The following is a 16,862-nucleotide window of genomic DNA, read 5'->3' as shown; positions in this document are numbered from 1 at the left end:
AAATAAGTTGAAATTGACGTATTAGTCACAAAATTCTCAGGATGGACTTTGCGCCTGACAGGATGAGGCCTTTGATTATAAAACTGAGGGCCACACCCAAGTTTCCATAAAATGGGGCATACGGTAGCCATAATTTTTAATAAGGAGGTCTGGGCTTTCCGTTCAAGATTGTACGATGGGAGCTGTGGTCTCAGCAGGCCATACCTCTTTTTCTTAACCACGGAGATATGATGAGCAATGCTTCAGCTACACCGCATATGAAGTCAGCCACCCACACAAACCAATAAGCATTGGCATAGTTGATTTCTCCCAGAGTTGATCAGTCTAACAACTGGCTCCTGAGGATTCCCTCTGAAAATTAAATGTAAAGAGCTAGCAGCTAGCACAGCCACTGAAATTGCAACAAAACCAAAGCTTTAATACTGCTAAACTGAAAATATAATTGGCCACACTAACAGATTAATGTACAGTTCGAGATAATCTTGAATTTGCAGTTAAAAAGTATGCAGTGTTTTCAGAACAGCAAAAGTTCACTGGAAGCCATAAAGACTGGGCTAAAATGAAAGCAAAATTATGACTGTTGTAAGCCAAGTACAGCCGTTTGTTTTGGTTTTGGAGTAGCAAAAGTTTAGTTTGAGGCCCAGTTGCAATAAAATCAAAATTTGGGATTATTAAATTCCTGAAGAAATCTTTTAACAGGAAACAATAAACCTGTTTAGAGTATATCTCTTCTGTTTCTTGCGTACATTTATGTATGCTCTTTGGCAACTGCAGAGTATGCCGTGTTCTGTGCAACCACCACCAGATCTTCCATGTAAGAGAAGAGAGCTAGTGATAATTTTTGCTTTACTTAATTGAAAACAAATATAACATTATCCTTATCTGCTGTGCCGCTTGCTGGACAGAGACAATAGCAATCTCCTGCCAGCTATTCCTCCAGCACCAGCCAGAAAAAAAGCTTTGTTTTCACTATTTTTTTAAATTTTATTCGTTTAATTTTACAGTTTTGGATATTGCTGTGGAGAACAACTCTTCTGAGTTGTGCCAGCAATTAGAATCCCAATGTGGTGGGAATTCTGGAAATAACTGTAGCTTTTCTTTTGTGATGGAACTCTTCTGGCTCGTTCAGGGAATCTTGAGTCTTTTTGCTTGGTCCCTTGTCTACAATGAGTACACCAGAGATTGTTATAACATTTCTTGTTATATTTGGGACTGTCAGTGGGATCACCTAGTTGACAAGCTTACATTTTTGGAATTCTTATTTGATGGAGCTCACTATTCTTACTTCATTATATCTGCTTATTGATATTCACAAGACTATGTACAAAGCCTGTTTATTAACCATATTGGTACATTGTCCCTATTTATTTGATGAAGGGAATCTTATCCTTGTCTTTTATATCACAACTTCTCTCAGATTTAATAGAATCCACAGCATCTGTGCTACATAGGAAGGAGGATTGTTGGTATGTGTGCCAGCACACCTATTCCAGTCAATTTTACAGTAGCCAACAGGAGATGAATAACTTGCTGATGAGAAATTGCAGGTTACCATCTAGCAGATGGGAAGATCCATATGTATGAAATTTTGAAAAGAACTGCCTTGCAGGATTAAGCACAATCTCTACAGGCACTAGGTTCAGGGAACAATTTAACTGCTGTAGATTCTGGTATTACAGAGAGAATATGAGGAACATATAGGAGTGCCTCATTATAGTGTTCTTCGTTAGAATTTTTGAGTCCTGTCTCTTAAGAAATTGGTCACATATAGAAATATTCAGCTTCAGTGAACACGTTGTGATTGCGTATATACAAAAAACAGACCATTATCTCTAGAGTTTTCACGAAACAGTCTTGTTCCAAAAACAGATGCTTTGTGTAACTTAGCATGATAGTCTCATGAGAGCAGGCAATGGCCTGGCATTTACAATTACTAGGCACTAGGAGAGGCTAGACACAAATGTTTGATATGAAGAACTACTGTGAACTCATTGAAAGTACAAAGTATACTCTATAGTTTCTTCTAACAAGATGTTCACGTTTACAAAGTGAAAGAAAAGTACCACGAGCCAGTGATTGGCAACTAAGTGATGTTTCTGGAGACCATTAGGGACAAATTTTCACTTTGTGATTGCAATTGACTGCACTGTCTAATGTGGATGCTCAGCCATTTAGCTTTTGCAGTTGGATGCTGTCTTTCGCAGCTCAGACATTTGCACGTGTAAAATGTGTGCATAAATTCAGAGGCCAACTTGAAGCTGGTCTGAAAATTTGTCCCTAAAAATGTTTGTTTAGAAAATAGACGTGATCTTAGTAATTATATTTTTTCATTTTTGGTTATATGTAAAGTAGATTAGTGCAACCGGTTTTCCTGCAAGGAAAGTTGCCATAAATGTGGACATACATCACTAGGAGCAAAACGTGTTATACCGTATTACTAGTTAGTTGCGCAGTTTTAGTTCTGGTAGCACTTTTGGGCCCATTGTTACATCTAACACTGGTTATCTAACCCCCATCTTTATATTTGTTATTATGTATGTGGCACATGCACTTTAATGGGGATGAGAGCTAAAATTACTTAGCTCTTCTCTAGATATGTATTATACTTTAGGGACCCGATCATGTCATTCAAGGACACACAGAGATGGGCTCTGTTTTGATGGTGGTAGTTCATCCTCATTCATACATGTGTAATATACTGGGAGTTGCCTCATTTTTTACAACAGATTTAAAATGCATACACTATATAAATACAATAGGCATATCATCCTGTCATATGACATTAGTGCAATCCTTAGAGAGAAAATATTCAGACTGGTGCATTGAAATCTTTAAGTACGCCCTGGTGAGCAGGTTAGATAGTAGTATTGTCTAGTGGACTAAGGAAGAGTCTGGAAGATGGGAACTCCCTAGTTTTAATCTGCATCTCTGCTACTGGCTCACCTTGTTGACTTGGTTAAGGCACTTAAGGTGGGCTTTTCCAAAATGCTCAGTGTTGGCCTAACTCTGCTTCCATTGAAATCTCTGTGAATTTTACTATGGACTTCAGTGGGAGGACAGTTAGGCCAACACTAAGTGTTTTTGAAAATTCCACCCTTAACCTCTGTGACTCAGTCCCCATTAGTAAAATTGGGATGAGTTTTACATAACTCACTGTGGTGGTGTGAGGATTAATTAGATAATTGGCAACATTTCCAAAAAAGCCATGATGACTTAGGAGCCTAAGTCCTATTTTCAAAAGGGAAGGTAAATGGAATGTAGGCTCCTAAATCATGTAGGCACTTTTGAAAATTTCACCCAATATTTTTTATAGCAGTTTGAATACATGCAGTGAGTGGTGGTGCTTTTGGTTTACATTCTTACTTTGGAAAGAGCTGCAGCCATTTTCCACTTTGAGCATGACTTCTGATGATTCAGTTTGTGTGACACAGAAGCCACTGAGACTTTACTAGGAACCTTTAAAAAGCTCTAGAACAGAAAGGAGTTCAACGAAAGAGGGCAAAATGTGGTTTGCCAATTCAGTCACATCTTTCGGGGAAAGTTAGCAGAAAAGAAGAGGAAGGGAAATAATTACATAGGGACAGGTGTGTTAAGGTTGACTGTGAGCACATAATGGCTGCAACAGGGCTAAGGAAATCTGCTCCATTTCTGAAACCATTTGAATACGTCGCGGTACAGGTTTACTGTATGTCTGACTTGATCATTTTTATGGTGCTGTAGGTGGCTAATGGCTGTGTTGACTGTTATTCGGTACTTGAACTGAACTTTTGAGGTGCACTAAATCTAGTCAGGAACACAAAAGATCAGTGTACTAAAAGCAGTAATTTCTTAGAACCCTAATGTGAATTTAACTTATTCTTGATAATGGGCACTTAAAAAAACTATTGGAAAGAAGATGAAAACTTGAGTATGCTTAGTAGGTGCCAAGTAATTACCATCAGTTTTTAGACTTTCTGAACTTATAATGATAGCAACCTTCAGTTATATCCAAAAATGCCAAAAGGAGGAAAAAACGTAAAAATTTATCATGCTGAATAAATACGTAGCATTTATTTGAGAACATCATTATCTATCTCAGCTTTTGTTTAGGGAACTGGGCAATAACAAGAAAGATACAATCATAGAATATCAGGGTTGGAAGGGACCTCAGGAGGTCATCTAGTCCAACCCCCTGCTCAAAGCAGGACCAATCCCCAACTAAATCATCCCAGCCAGGGCTTTGTCAAGCCTGACCTTAAAAACTTCTAAAGAAGGAGATTCCACCACCTCCCTAAGTAACCCGTTCCAGTGTTTCACCACCCTCCTAGTGAAAAAGTTTTTCCTAATATCCAACCTAAACCTCCCCCACTGCAACTTGAGACCATTACTCCTCGTTCTGTCATCTGCTACCACTGAGAACAGTCTAGATCCATCCTCTTTGGAACCCCCTTTCAGGTAGTTGAAAGCAGCTATCAAATCCCCCTCATTCTTCTCTTCCGCAGTCTAAACAATCCCAGTTTCCTCAGCCTCTCCTCATAAGTCATGTGTTCCAGTCCCCTAATCATTTTTGTTGCCCTTCGCTGGACTCTCTCCAATTTATCCACATCCTTCTTGTAGTGTGGGGCCCAAAACTGGACACAGTACTCCAGATGAGGCCTCACCAATGTCGAATAGAGGGGGAACGATCATGTCGCTCGATCTGCACAATAATGTATTGTGACAGTGTATGCAAGAGATTTTGAGCAAAAAATAACAGCACTCCCCACACACTGTCTTTTTTAATATGGTATTTAAGCTGATACATGTACTGTACTATATGTGAATATTTTCTTAGATAGTATGCTCCTTGGAAGAGGGACCATATGTTCATATGTATTGCTGTATCACTTAGCACATGACCTGACTGAAGCTTCTGAGCACTATCATTATACAAATATTTAATAAGAATCTAATAGCAATCCTAAAGTTAAACTTCCTAAACTTTTTCTAGTATGACTCTTGTTTTCACAAAAATGTCATTTGGATTACACCAGTGATAATTTAGCCCACGCACAATTCACTGGTTGGCAGGGTAGAAGCCCAGGTTTGAAGGTGGTGCAGATTTTGACTTTTGGAAATTTTTCTTTGTTTCTGGTGAATTATCAATGAAAACACAAGGTGCTTTAAGGGAAGATTTGAATGCATTTGCCCCTTGCAAGAAGAAAAATTGTTTAAGGAGGACTTAAACAAAAAGCAGCTGAAGCTTGAAACATGTCATGGGCATGATATAATGATAATACCTAGCTCCTATATACCTGTAGCTATAATGAGGAGTAATAACGAGATTATAATTCTTATATAACTATGAGGATTTCTTTGCTAGTTTGCCTTTATTTCTGACTCTGCATGTAAAATGACCCCAGACACCCCGTGCAAAAACAGATGGAGGCCTCAGACAGACCTGTGGCAAACTTCAGGCAGAATAGTCATCTGTGTAGCACATTTTGTGGGGGAGGATTTGACACCTGGAGATAAAGGGTTTTCTTCTGCTCACGCAAATGATCAGGCTTCTGTTGCTTATACTCATAGGTTTACTCCTCTACTTTTCTCCTGCTGGCTTTAAATCTAGGGCAGAAGCTGGGTGAATTGCATGCCCTTAATGCAAATATGCAGGGTCTCAATTGGCTGCATTCTCCAGACATGCCATGGTCAGGCTGGCCACGAGGAGGCTAAGATGTACAGTATAGTATGTAGTTCAGCCGTGCTGACAGGATACCCATAGTTAGGGCGGAGATGAGATTTTCATTTAAGTGCCCGCTTAAAGGTTCTTACCACTTTTTGGGAAAAGTATTTGATGGGCAGGAATTTCTTGTGTGTTTTCTTTGCACAAAGGTGAGGGGTTTTTTAATGGTTCATAAAATATTTCTTCTCTTTGACTTAAATGTGGGAGAAAGTGTTGCTTTTAAGAAACATTTTTAACACCTTAATTTGCCCTCTGATACAAACATTTTGCTCTTGGAACTGGAACCTGAGCTTGTAGGTTGTCTGCAAGGGTCTTGTCTACACTGAGAATTTTGAGGAGTTCTTCCTGCATTAGTCTAGCGAGGCTACTATAGACTGATTACCAGCATTATTAGTACCATCTCGTCCTGCTTTGAGCAAGGTAGTAAAAGGACTGTGCCAGTGCTAGATCAGGGTGAGGGAATTCCCTGAGATATTCATCAGACATGCAGCCAAGGAGGAATTGTTCTTTCCTATGTTAGGACAAAATGGGTGAGAAATTAAATATAAGCAAGTGGGAAAAATAGCGTATTGTGGAGATGGGAGCTCTCTGCTATCACTGTGCTGGCAGTGGTATGAGTAGCTAGCTAGCACTTAGCATTTATGTAGAGCTTTGTGTTTTCAAAGTGTTCAAACGTTCATTAATTAATTAATCCTCACAAACACTCCATTGAGGGAGATAATTAAATATTGTCACCCCAACCTACCTTTTTCCCCCTTCACCAGATAAGGAAACTGGCACTTTTAGAGGTTAACCAATTTGTTGAATGCCACATAACATGTCACTGGCAGAGACACAATTAGAACTCAGTAGCTGGGTGCACCCAGCACTGTTCTTTTAGTTCATTAGAGCTCTCTGCCTCGTAATTTACTGGAATGATTTTAAGTGCATGCAGAGATATAAGAAAATTTAAACATATCTGTATTTTGTGTGTGTGATTATTTATTTAAATAAAGTCACAGGCATAAGTTGGCCAAATTCCGTGTAATCTCTCCCTGTATACCTTAATATATAGGGATCTTGCTTGTAAATGAAACAACTCCTCTAGATTCTGGGGGGCATCCAAATACAAAGATGCTTCTGTTTTCTATACACTTGCAAAGGGCCTAGATTGGCAGTTACTGACTGAGCATCTTGTAATTTGAAGTAGTGAAGCACTAAAGCGGGTCTAAAATATTGTTATCTTCACACTGTATAATTTTGAAAGTTTGTAACAATAATAGATGAATCACTGGCTGACATTAAAATAACTGAGCCAATCTATTTATAGAGACCTGATCTTTTTAAAGAACATAAACTGGATTCATCTTGTAAATCAATGCATATTACTGTATGCAAACATACTATGTAAATGTAACTAAATAAGACTTCATTTAAATGTTAAGGCATTATAGGAAAAGTGTTGCCTAAAGATTGAATAATCTTCTGCTTGTGAAAACTGGGGAAGGATGTAATTGTTCGCTCTTCTTATCTCAGTTTGATGCCATGTACTTTGGGATATCAGATATTGCAGTAATAAAATGATTTGTAGCACAAGAGTGTTCAGATGGATTATATAATAATGTTTCTGCATTAAGAAAAAGATATAATTTATGTTATAAATCACATTTTCATTCTGTTTGTGACCATGGAAAACTGAAGTAGAGAATACATTATGATAATAGGTGGATTGAACTGTTTTAGTCCAAGAAAGTTAATTTATTTAGAACTCATGAAATTTTTTTCAGTGTGGGGTTTCATTTCCTTTGGTGATTTGTGACATTAGTCCTGCATTGTCTACCCAATTAAGTACTTTTCACAAATAATTAGAAATATTTCTGAGCTGTTAGGATAAACATAGGCAGGTAACAAGGAATACAAAAATGAGACTCAGAAAGGTTGAGGTATTGGATGGAAGCCTACCACAGTGAGCTGGGGGAAATGAGATTGCTGTGAAGGACACCTGGTATATGCACACCCAGAAGTGGGAAAGTTTGCACTGACATGATAGCGGTGGGACTTACAATGCCGTAGAATGGAATCCTTTGTTGGATCATTCAGATAGTGACAATGAAGTGAAACTGAGGCAGACAAAAAAGACCAGAGCTCTGTTCTTCTTCCCAGACCTTAATCATCTCTGCCTCCAAATAACAACTTTGGGTGCCAGAGGTAACTGGTATTAAAGTTGTGTTCCTGGCTGTTTTGTAGATTCCCTGGTAACCATATTGACAATAGAGGATCATTCTTATCTAGCCCCTTTCACCCTTCAAATGCTTTGCATAACTATCCATGGGAATCAATTCACCTAACTCTAGGGTGAAAGGTAGCAGATGTTAACAGCTCACAGCACCATCACATGATAGTTTAGGAATAGAAGTGAAGAAGAATATTGTATTTTCATTTTCAGTAGGCAGGATCTTCTTAACCAAAACAGACTGTGCCCAGAAAACCTAGGCTAATAACATCACTCTTTCAAAAAGTGTCATAGGATCTCAATAACCAGAAATTGTCTGGACTTCAGCTTCAGCTCATCCTCCATCCACATCATGACCCATCATGTCATGCTGGGTACTGGTTCAGCATTTTATTATTATGATTTATTATATGTATTTCTGTAGTACCTTGGAGGCCTAGTCATGGGCCAGGACCCTATTTTGATAGGCGCTATACAAACCTAAAACACAAAGACAGACCCTGCCCCAGGAGCTTACATTTAAATAGACAAGACCGATGCAGGGTAGGGGGAAAGGGATAACACACGAGTGGAGTGAATAATGTGATGGCAGCAAACGTCATGTTAGTTCCATGATTTTTTGGGAATGTGTGGGGAGTTAGTTCAGAGGGGATCAGCTGAAGGGGAGGGGATTAGGGGGGCTAAGAAGTGGAGAAGAGGGTAAAAAGAGTGCTGCTGAGGCAACGAGACTATGAGGGAGGGAGAGGGTTGGAGCAAACAGCTAATCAGCACATGCCAGAGAGAGTCCACCCAAAACTGTAGAGAGTTTTCTGAAAGTCCAGCAGTCCCTGCTTTGGCTTTTCTGCCTTGGCCAGGGTCCATGTCACAAAAACCACCATCTCCATTGGCATTGTTGATGGCAGATTGTGCAGAAATGACAGACTGAACTGGCATTGAGAGTGAAAAAACAGTTCACCCTAGAAGTGGGTCCTCCATGTCCAGGTGGAAGCACATCAGTGGAGCGTGTTGGGAAGCTTGCTCTGCCACTGCTCATGCTGTCCCTGGTCTTTGGATGAATGCAGGGCTGACATTCTCAGAGCTGTTAATCCAGCATTTTGACAAATGTGGAAATTCACTTTAAAATTAAAAAAGAAAATGAGATACAGCCTTGAATGTTCAAACCTACATAAAAGTTGTCTGATTTGTCAGAGGTGCGGAGAACCCCAAACTCCCTTTCATTTACATGGGACTTATGGACACTCTGTAGCTCTCAGAATCAGGGCATTTAGTTTTGTGCTTAAATGTGAATTTAGGTGCCTAACTTTAGGCAGCAGATTTTGAAAACTGGCCCATCTCTCTTTACCCACTCATCTAGTAGTACGAGTATAAAGGTCTCCAAAACCAGAAATCCTTTTTTCCTTCTTGAAACTTAGACAGCTCAACTGAGTGTTTTTTAATCTTCTAATTTTGAACAAAGTTGCTTGTATGGTTTTTTCCAGCCCAGAATGAATTTTAAATCCCTGGAAATAGTTTTTAATGATAAAGATGCTGACAGAATCATAGTGGATTGATACAATGTCTCACAAGGTACAGTTACTGTTTGTGCTACAGATCTCAACTGTCTGAGAATTCATCAGACACAAAAGACGACCTATTGGAACCAGGATCAACAGACCAATTGGAACATGATATCAGCAAAAATCCAGAAGCCAGCTTACCCTCCCTTTGTCTCAAGCAAGTGTTTCCAAAGTATGCCAAACAGTTCAACTATCTGCGACTGGTGGACAGAATGGCTGCATTGTTTATCCGATTCCTTGGAGTAAAAGGGACAATGAAGTTGGGACCAACAGGTTTCAGAACATTTATAAGGTTAGTAGTAAAGGATTTAAGATCTCTCAGACCTATCCAATAGCACTGCTAGTCTTGTGTTTATGTGATAGAATAGTTAAGACCAGAGAAAACATTTTCCCCCAAATCCTGCTGAACAGCTGCACACCCTTCTGTATTTTCCTTCTTGTCATTGCTGATTATTGAAATAAATACATGTGCATAATACAAAAGTTTTCTTCTTTTAGAATCAGTCTATTGCTCTGATTCCTTTAGTGATCGCTTCATCCAGTATTAGAGAACACACTTGTTTGCATGGTAGTGAACTGTGGTGTCACAAGCATGGGATTGGGGGACACCCTACCTGAATTCTTGTTAATAGGAACAAGAAGAGAGTTCCCATTTTTTGCAGTTTGTCTTGGTATTTAACAGGAAAAGAAAAGGAAATGGCTAATAGGTGACATTGCCATTGGCAGCTGTAGAAATTGTCATTCCTTAAATTGAGGATTGTCTCTTTAAAGGAACAAGCAGCTTGAGCAGAAGGTCTCAAAAATAAAATCTTGGGTATTTTTTTCATACCAGTATCCTTTGATGTAAATGAGGGAAGAAGAAATTGCTCAAATATTATGAACAGAATTGTTACTGAGTGGAATGTTTTTCAAAATTTAGCATTCAGTATCAAAAGCTCTTCAAAATGAAAGGACACTCTGGTAATCTTTCTGTGTTTATCTTCCTTTGGCATTGGATACAGCTGAGTTTCCGAAGCTATTTGGCTGGTGAATTTAGTGTTTTGTAGTTGATAACAAGCCTCTCTCTGTAGGCACTTTTTGTTTTAAATTCTGCCTCATTATAAATGAATATTTTGATCATATTTCCTTCTCTGAAAATACAGTAGATATAATCTGCAGGAGCAATATAGTTGCGCTATGTTCTGGCAACACGGATACTCTAACTTGTACCTCCCAAAACAGAACAGAGTGGGGAAATAAACATAATATACTCTGTCTTAATTCGTTTTCACAGTGTCCATCTCTTGAAATGTGCTACATGAGTCAGCAGTTTGAGTGAATTATGCTAATATCTGGCAAGCCCCATATTTTTTTTTCTTCTGGTAAAATGGGGAATATCTAAGTGTATTTATCTCACCTAAATCACTGTCTCACTATGCGCATAAGAACAGTGTACGTCAGCATTTATTAAGTACCCTTTTTATGCAACTGGATGATGGTGTACTTGCTGTCTGTGACAGTGGCATTAGCTGTCGTGAAAACTGTTGTGATGCCACAAATTGAGGATTATCCATTTGGCTGGGGAACAAGCTGGAAGAGCAGAAGGACTCTAGTTTCGTATGACTGGCTTCCTAAAATAGTTAAACAGGAATCTAGAATTTATTCGTAGAGCTTAGTTTAGTTTATTTTTTTAAAGCCCCCATTTTCCTTTAACTAGTTCCCTCTTGCTCCATTTTCCAGTTCTTCAATATGCATGTTTGAGCAACTGAGACTCCCTTATACTTGGATGGAGCAGGTGTGAGAAGGTTGGAGGGAATCTAGAGTACAAGGGGGTGTTCAGAGTAAGGGAGTCTGTTACACCTCCTGGTGCTGACGTTGACCTGTCCTCTCACCCTTTTGGGAAACTCCTGCCTGCTGTTTTGAAGAATTAAGCTCCAAATAAAATGATTGTGTACCTGCCTGTGCTGCTTTGAAAACATCCAGCTAAATGTCGGTCTGGATCTTTGCTTATACAAACGGCAGTTCTGAAGTGGTTAGGCTTGTCACTCAGTTCAGCTGGCATTGTGGATTGAATCTGTTGGGGACAGACATTATTGAAGAGTTATTTTTTCCTCCCATATTTGTATGTGGAAAAGTAAGTTCTGGAACATTGTAGCAAACATAATTCAGATATCACAAATGAGGAAAGTAATAGCATTGGAGACAAAGGTAATTTCCTTTTACAATACTTGTTGTTTAGATACATGTTTAGCTTTTTTAGAAAGGTAATAGATCCTTAAAAGAAGATGGGCATAGACTGACCTGTGGTCCAAAGCTTTATTCAGTAGGAACACTTGGGCCTTTATTCCACTGCCAGTTGATGGTCTCTAACAAATGTTAGTATTTTTCATAGTCCAGATCTACTTGTTTAATTTCTAGTAAACCAGAGGAATGTGAGTGTGTTTGGATTGAGACATTGTGAAGAGGAGATATTGAAGAAGGGTGACTTCCCTAGCTGTGGGTGCATACCCTGCTGTTCCCAGCCAGGAGGGAGGCTTTCCAAATGCTGCTCACTGATACACTGTGCACTAATGATTTGCATCAGGAAATTGCAACTTGCAGTGGCAAGGAATTCAATTTATTTTTTCATATACTTTTATTTTGTCATTTTCATTGTTTTTTAATGGCTGTACATGTTCCAGTTATGGTACACATATCCCATTTTCTGTCTTTCATTGACTATGAGAAAATAAATAAGCAGCAGGAGCAAATGCACTCTTAAAATACAGAGATCCTCTTTCCATGCAGATGCCCTTAGCAGTCAAGAATGAATAAAAACAAATAGAGTTATATAGATAGAAAAGACTGTGGGGCATCTGCTCCATCCACAGGCCAGTGCCGGATTGTTCACTACGGTGTGTTTTTTACTGTTGAATAAAGCCTTGATTTAGATACCTTGGTGACGAGCATAGTATAAATGTTTCACTATAAATGACGGATAGATATTCTTCTGAAAGATTATTCCATAATTCTTCTTCTTCTCCTTGTCTTTGAATGTTGAACTTGCAAAGCCATTTTGCAGCAGCCTCACTGGCGAAGTACAGAGCCCTCAGAGCACCATCAAATCTTGTCAGAGGACATTCGTCAGTGATGTGTGATATTGTCTGCCTTTGGCATGTGGGATCGTCTCATTGGCCATAGGCATGAAGGCTAGTTGCACGCTGACCTGGCCCATTCAAAATCAGTTCAGAAAGACCGAGGAGTGATGTGGCAAATCAAAGCCAGGGACAAACATGGTTGGGGTCCGTTATTAAGAGAATGATTTCTGACTTTAGCTGCAGACCATTCTTCATGCCACATAGACATCGCAAAGAAATCTGGGCAGGGCAAGTGGGCCCACAATGGGTGCCTAACATACCTCACTGCAAGAATGTCTTCCTTCGTGTTCTCTGGTGTCTCTTCAATTCAGCTCTAATATCAGTAAAATCTAGATTTTTCTCAGAGTTCTCCAGTCTCTGTGCCCTTCTTCCAAGAGTCCTCTAGTAAATTTATAAAAGATTCTGTTCTTGTTGCCCATGTCAGAGCATTTGCTAGATTCCTTTCCTCAAGAATGAAATGGAAGGTATATCAGTGTATGTGTAATGAGCAGGTGGTTACAAACTGTCCTCACAAGTTGTAGCCAATCAAAGCTTTACCTTCTTTCGGTGGGTTCAGTTTGTTCACAAAAGGAACTCAAAATGAAATACTATGAAATACAGCCTAAGCCCATGCTTGGCTGCACCTAGGGTACCTAGAACAGCTCAGCCCACACTCTACCTCTAAAGAACCATTACCATCTCTCTTATAGCTAAGTGGGTTAAAAAGCTACTTGGAAGTGCGAAACAGCAAAACACGTAATATTTTCCAGCAGAAACATCTTGCAGGATCAATCTCTTAGATACTCCGTGTAGCTTTATACAGGCATTTCAAATGGATCAGTGAGTATCATTCAGTGGTAGACTCATAATAATAATAACTCCAGGAGGGTAGAACATAAGAGTGGCCATACTGGGTCAAACCAAAGGTCCATCTAGCCGAGTATCCAGTCTTCCGACAGTGGCCAATGCCAGGTGCCCCAGAGGGAATGAACAGAACAGGGAATCATCAAGTGATCCATCCCTGTTGCCCATTCCCAGCTTCTGGCAAACAGAGGCTAGGGACACCATCCCTGCCCATCCTGGCTAATAGCCATTGATGGACCTATCCTCCATGAACTCATCTAGTTCTTTTTTGAACCCTGTTATATTCTTGGCCTTCACAACATCCTCTGGCAAGGAGTTCCACAGTTGACTGTGCGTTGTGAGAAACAAAACTTCGTTTTGTTTGTTTTAAAGCAGGGGTGGGCAAACTTTTTGGCCTGAGGGCCACTGAGTATGGAAATTATATGGCGGGCCATGAATGCTCCCGAAATTGGGGTAGGGGGTGAGGGCTCCGGCTGGGGGTGCAGGCTCTGGGGTGGGGCCAGAAATGAGGAGTTCAGGATGTGGGAGGGGGCTCCAGGCTGGGACATGGGGTTGGAGTGCAGGAGGGGGTGAGGGTTCTGGCCGGGGATGCGGGCTCTGGGGTAGGCTGGGGATGAGTGGTTTGGGCTGCGGGAGGGTGTTCCAGGCTGGGACCGAGGGATTCGGAGGCTGGGAGGGGGATCAGGGCTGGGGCAGGGGGTTGGGGTGCGGGGCGGGGGGGGGATCAGGGGTGCAGGCTCCAGGTGGCGCTTACCTCAAGCTGCTCCCGGACACAGTGCCATGTCCTACACGGAGGCACGGCCAGGCGTCTCTGTATGCCACCCAGTCTTCAGGCGCTGCCCCTGCAGCTCCCATTGGCCAGAGTTCCCGGCCAATGGGAACTATGGGAGGGGAGGGAGGGCAGCTTGGGGCGGGAGCAGGGTGCGGAGCCCCCTGGCTGCCCCTACACATAGGAACCAGAGTGGAGACATCCTGCTGCTTCCTGGAGCTGCGTGGAAAGCCCCTGATCCCGCTCCCCGACTGGAGCGCCGGAGCGGGGCAAGCCCCTGACCCTGCTCCCCGGCGGGAACTTGAGGGCCAGATTAAAAGGCCGTAGTTTGCCCACCCCTCTTTTAATGGGTAGCAGGTCGTAACAATTGGTCAAGCCATATTTTTGATGAGAAATAGTAAGTGGATTTTTTGGTTATCTCTTGCAAAACCCAGCTGATCGAAAAACATATATAGCAGCTTGTTAATCCTGATGTTTTCAGGATATTGATATGAAGTTGAACACATTGAACATTCAGAACTTACTTAGAGGTGTGGCAGTATCCACAACACTGGATCTGCTGACAGCTAGTCCCTATCAGAGCTGGTGTCCGAGTGCTCTGAGCAAATGGGAAGGCTGGTTGTATACGTGATGTTGTAAGTGAGACCGTACAGGACTTTCTCCGTCATAGCCCATGTATATTTAACGAGTGCTAATTTGATTGATATCTGCAGCAAGCTAGGTGGCCATGGCTTTCAGTTGAGCTCTGTGTGCCTTCATAGTTGCCCATCTGGCCTGGATAAACCCTTTATCCCAGTTCCCTTCCCACAATTTGGCTAACTTTGGAAGTAATCATACTTTTTCTTTCTTTATTTGGTTTATATTTAACAGGAACTGCAAGCTGAGTAACAGCAATTTTTCAATGGCTTCCGTGGATATTCTGTACATCAATATCACAAGAAGATGGAATAGTATGGGACTAGACCAAAGAGAATCAGGTAGTTCCATTCCATACTGGGAGAGTGTGTAAGTTCCTGTTTCTAGATAGATTTTGCCCTTATAAATGCACATCCAGCTTCCACTAATGTTTGTGGGAACAGTGCCTCTGCATCTGACTGCAGAATTTGGCCCATTAGTTCTATACTAGCTTCCCTTCATGTGTGTAGGGTAGGTCACCCTTGTTTTCAGGCCCTCGTTGGACTTGGGTTTCACAAAGCCTCTTCTTTGTGCTTGCAATTTTGCAAGTGTAATTTTGGTTTTTGGAGGTGCATTTACTGTCACCTGCACCTGCAAACTCATCTGGTGTTTGACGGCACTTTGCCTTCAGCCTTGCACTGAATTCAAGGCACTTACCAATCACCTGTTAATGCACATGCTGAAGTGCCTCACATTTATGTTCACATAAGTAGATGCTGTGATGCCTCATCCAGGTCCACCAAATCCATAGTATCCTTAATAACACTCCCAGTGAGGTCTCCATTCCAGCATAACTTGGTGCACCCTGCATTCAGACAGTAATTTACACAGCTAATAAAACAGACATCAATTCAAGAGCTCCAAACAGATATGTCTAGCTGCTTTGTTGGTGAATTCTGCTCCCCAACTGGGTTATTTTTGGTAAAATCCAAGTACTGCATTCATTTACTTTTCAGATAGCAGGTTCCACCCTACAGCTCTTCATTCTCTGTCCTTGGCTTTGTGATGAGCAAGGGATGTATGATGCATTGTAGCAGGAACTTACACTACAACTCAGCTGTTAAATTGGCTCCAAATTTAAGTGATATCAAAAAGCTTGTTTTTTTTTTCAAAAGAGAAATTCATTAAATAACAAAATTCACTGGAGCAGCAAGGGTAGGTGTTCCTATCAAGGTATTGCAGATGGCAGCTAAGTTACTACAGCTTTGTTGGCAATAGAGAGTGAGGCTTAAATCTGAACCTTTGAGGGTAAGTATTCATCTTAATTATCATTTTAAGGGCTAAGAGTTCTCATGTTTTAAATGAGTTCTGAAGTTTTGCTGCTGGATTAAGCAAAGAAGAAGAGAATAGAAAAAGAAACCCCATCTCTAATGCTGAATATGTGTGGTAGCAGAAACATGCCTTTTTTGATTAAATAGGGAAATTGATCAGTAGTAGCAGAAGGAAGCTGTTTTTCATGTTTATTGCTTCAAACTAGCATTACCATCTGGCCCATTGTTAATTCTGGATTAGTTTTTCATGTTTTGTTTGCGTCTTAAATTACTGTGTATAAGCAAAATCTGTCCAGTCTACTTGTGTAGTTGTGCTAGCACAGATTGTTGGTTTGTTTATCAGTGTTTCTCTGTGTTTTGCTGACCAGAACAAGGAGATGGGGGAGAGATTCATTTTCTGTACACTCCAGTTAGCAACATCCTCCTCCTCTCTGGCTTCCCTCACGCCTCCATTTCCCGCTCTGGCCCACACAAAATGCAGATCATCTTTTGACTCCCCCTCTACCGCCTACCCAGGTTCCAGCTTCTTGTCTTAATTCTGTCTCTTCCTACTTAACCAATCTGTTCTCTTCTTGTGTTGCTGCCTCATCCTCTGGGCTCTGTTGGTTATGCCAGCCTCAGTTGCCACTTGTCTGCTCTGCTCACCACTGCCGTCACACTTCCCCAGGTGACACCCTTTATGCATGACAATGATCAGTTACACTGCTACCCTCTCCTGT

At 40.9% G+C, this 16,862-nt stretch overlaps 1 protein-coding gene across 3 annotated transcripts in view; it reads left to right on the top strand.

Moving 5' to 3' along the window:
* The window catches only part of TTLL11 (tubulin tyrosine ligase like 11), a 114,278-nt gene that overhangs the window by 82,946 nt on the left and 14,470 nt on the right, over window positions 1-16,862 (top strand). Inside the window, exons 7-8 of one of the 3 annotated variants that reach the window (XM_074973727.1) lie at window positions 9,504-9,761; window positions 15,068-15,174. The exons of 1 other annotated variant lie outside the window; for it this stretch is intronic. In XM_074973727.1, coding sequence (XP_074829828.1) covers window positions 9,504-9,761; window positions 15,068-15,174 — 365 coding nt within the window. The remainder of the gene's footprint in view (window positions 1-9,503; window positions 9,762-15,067; window positions 15,175-16,862) is intronic. One more of the 3 variants, XM_074973728.1, reaches the window with a different exon arrangement.

Source organism: Natator depressus, chromosome 16 (assembly GCF_965152275.1).
Source record: "Natator depressus isolate rNatDep1 chromosome 16, rNatDep2.hap1, whole genome shotgun sequence".
Lineage (NCBI taxonomy): Eukaryota > Metazoa > Chordata > Testudines > Cheloniidae > Natator > Natator depressus.
This window is presented reverse-complemented; position numbering and strand designations above follow the sequence as displayed.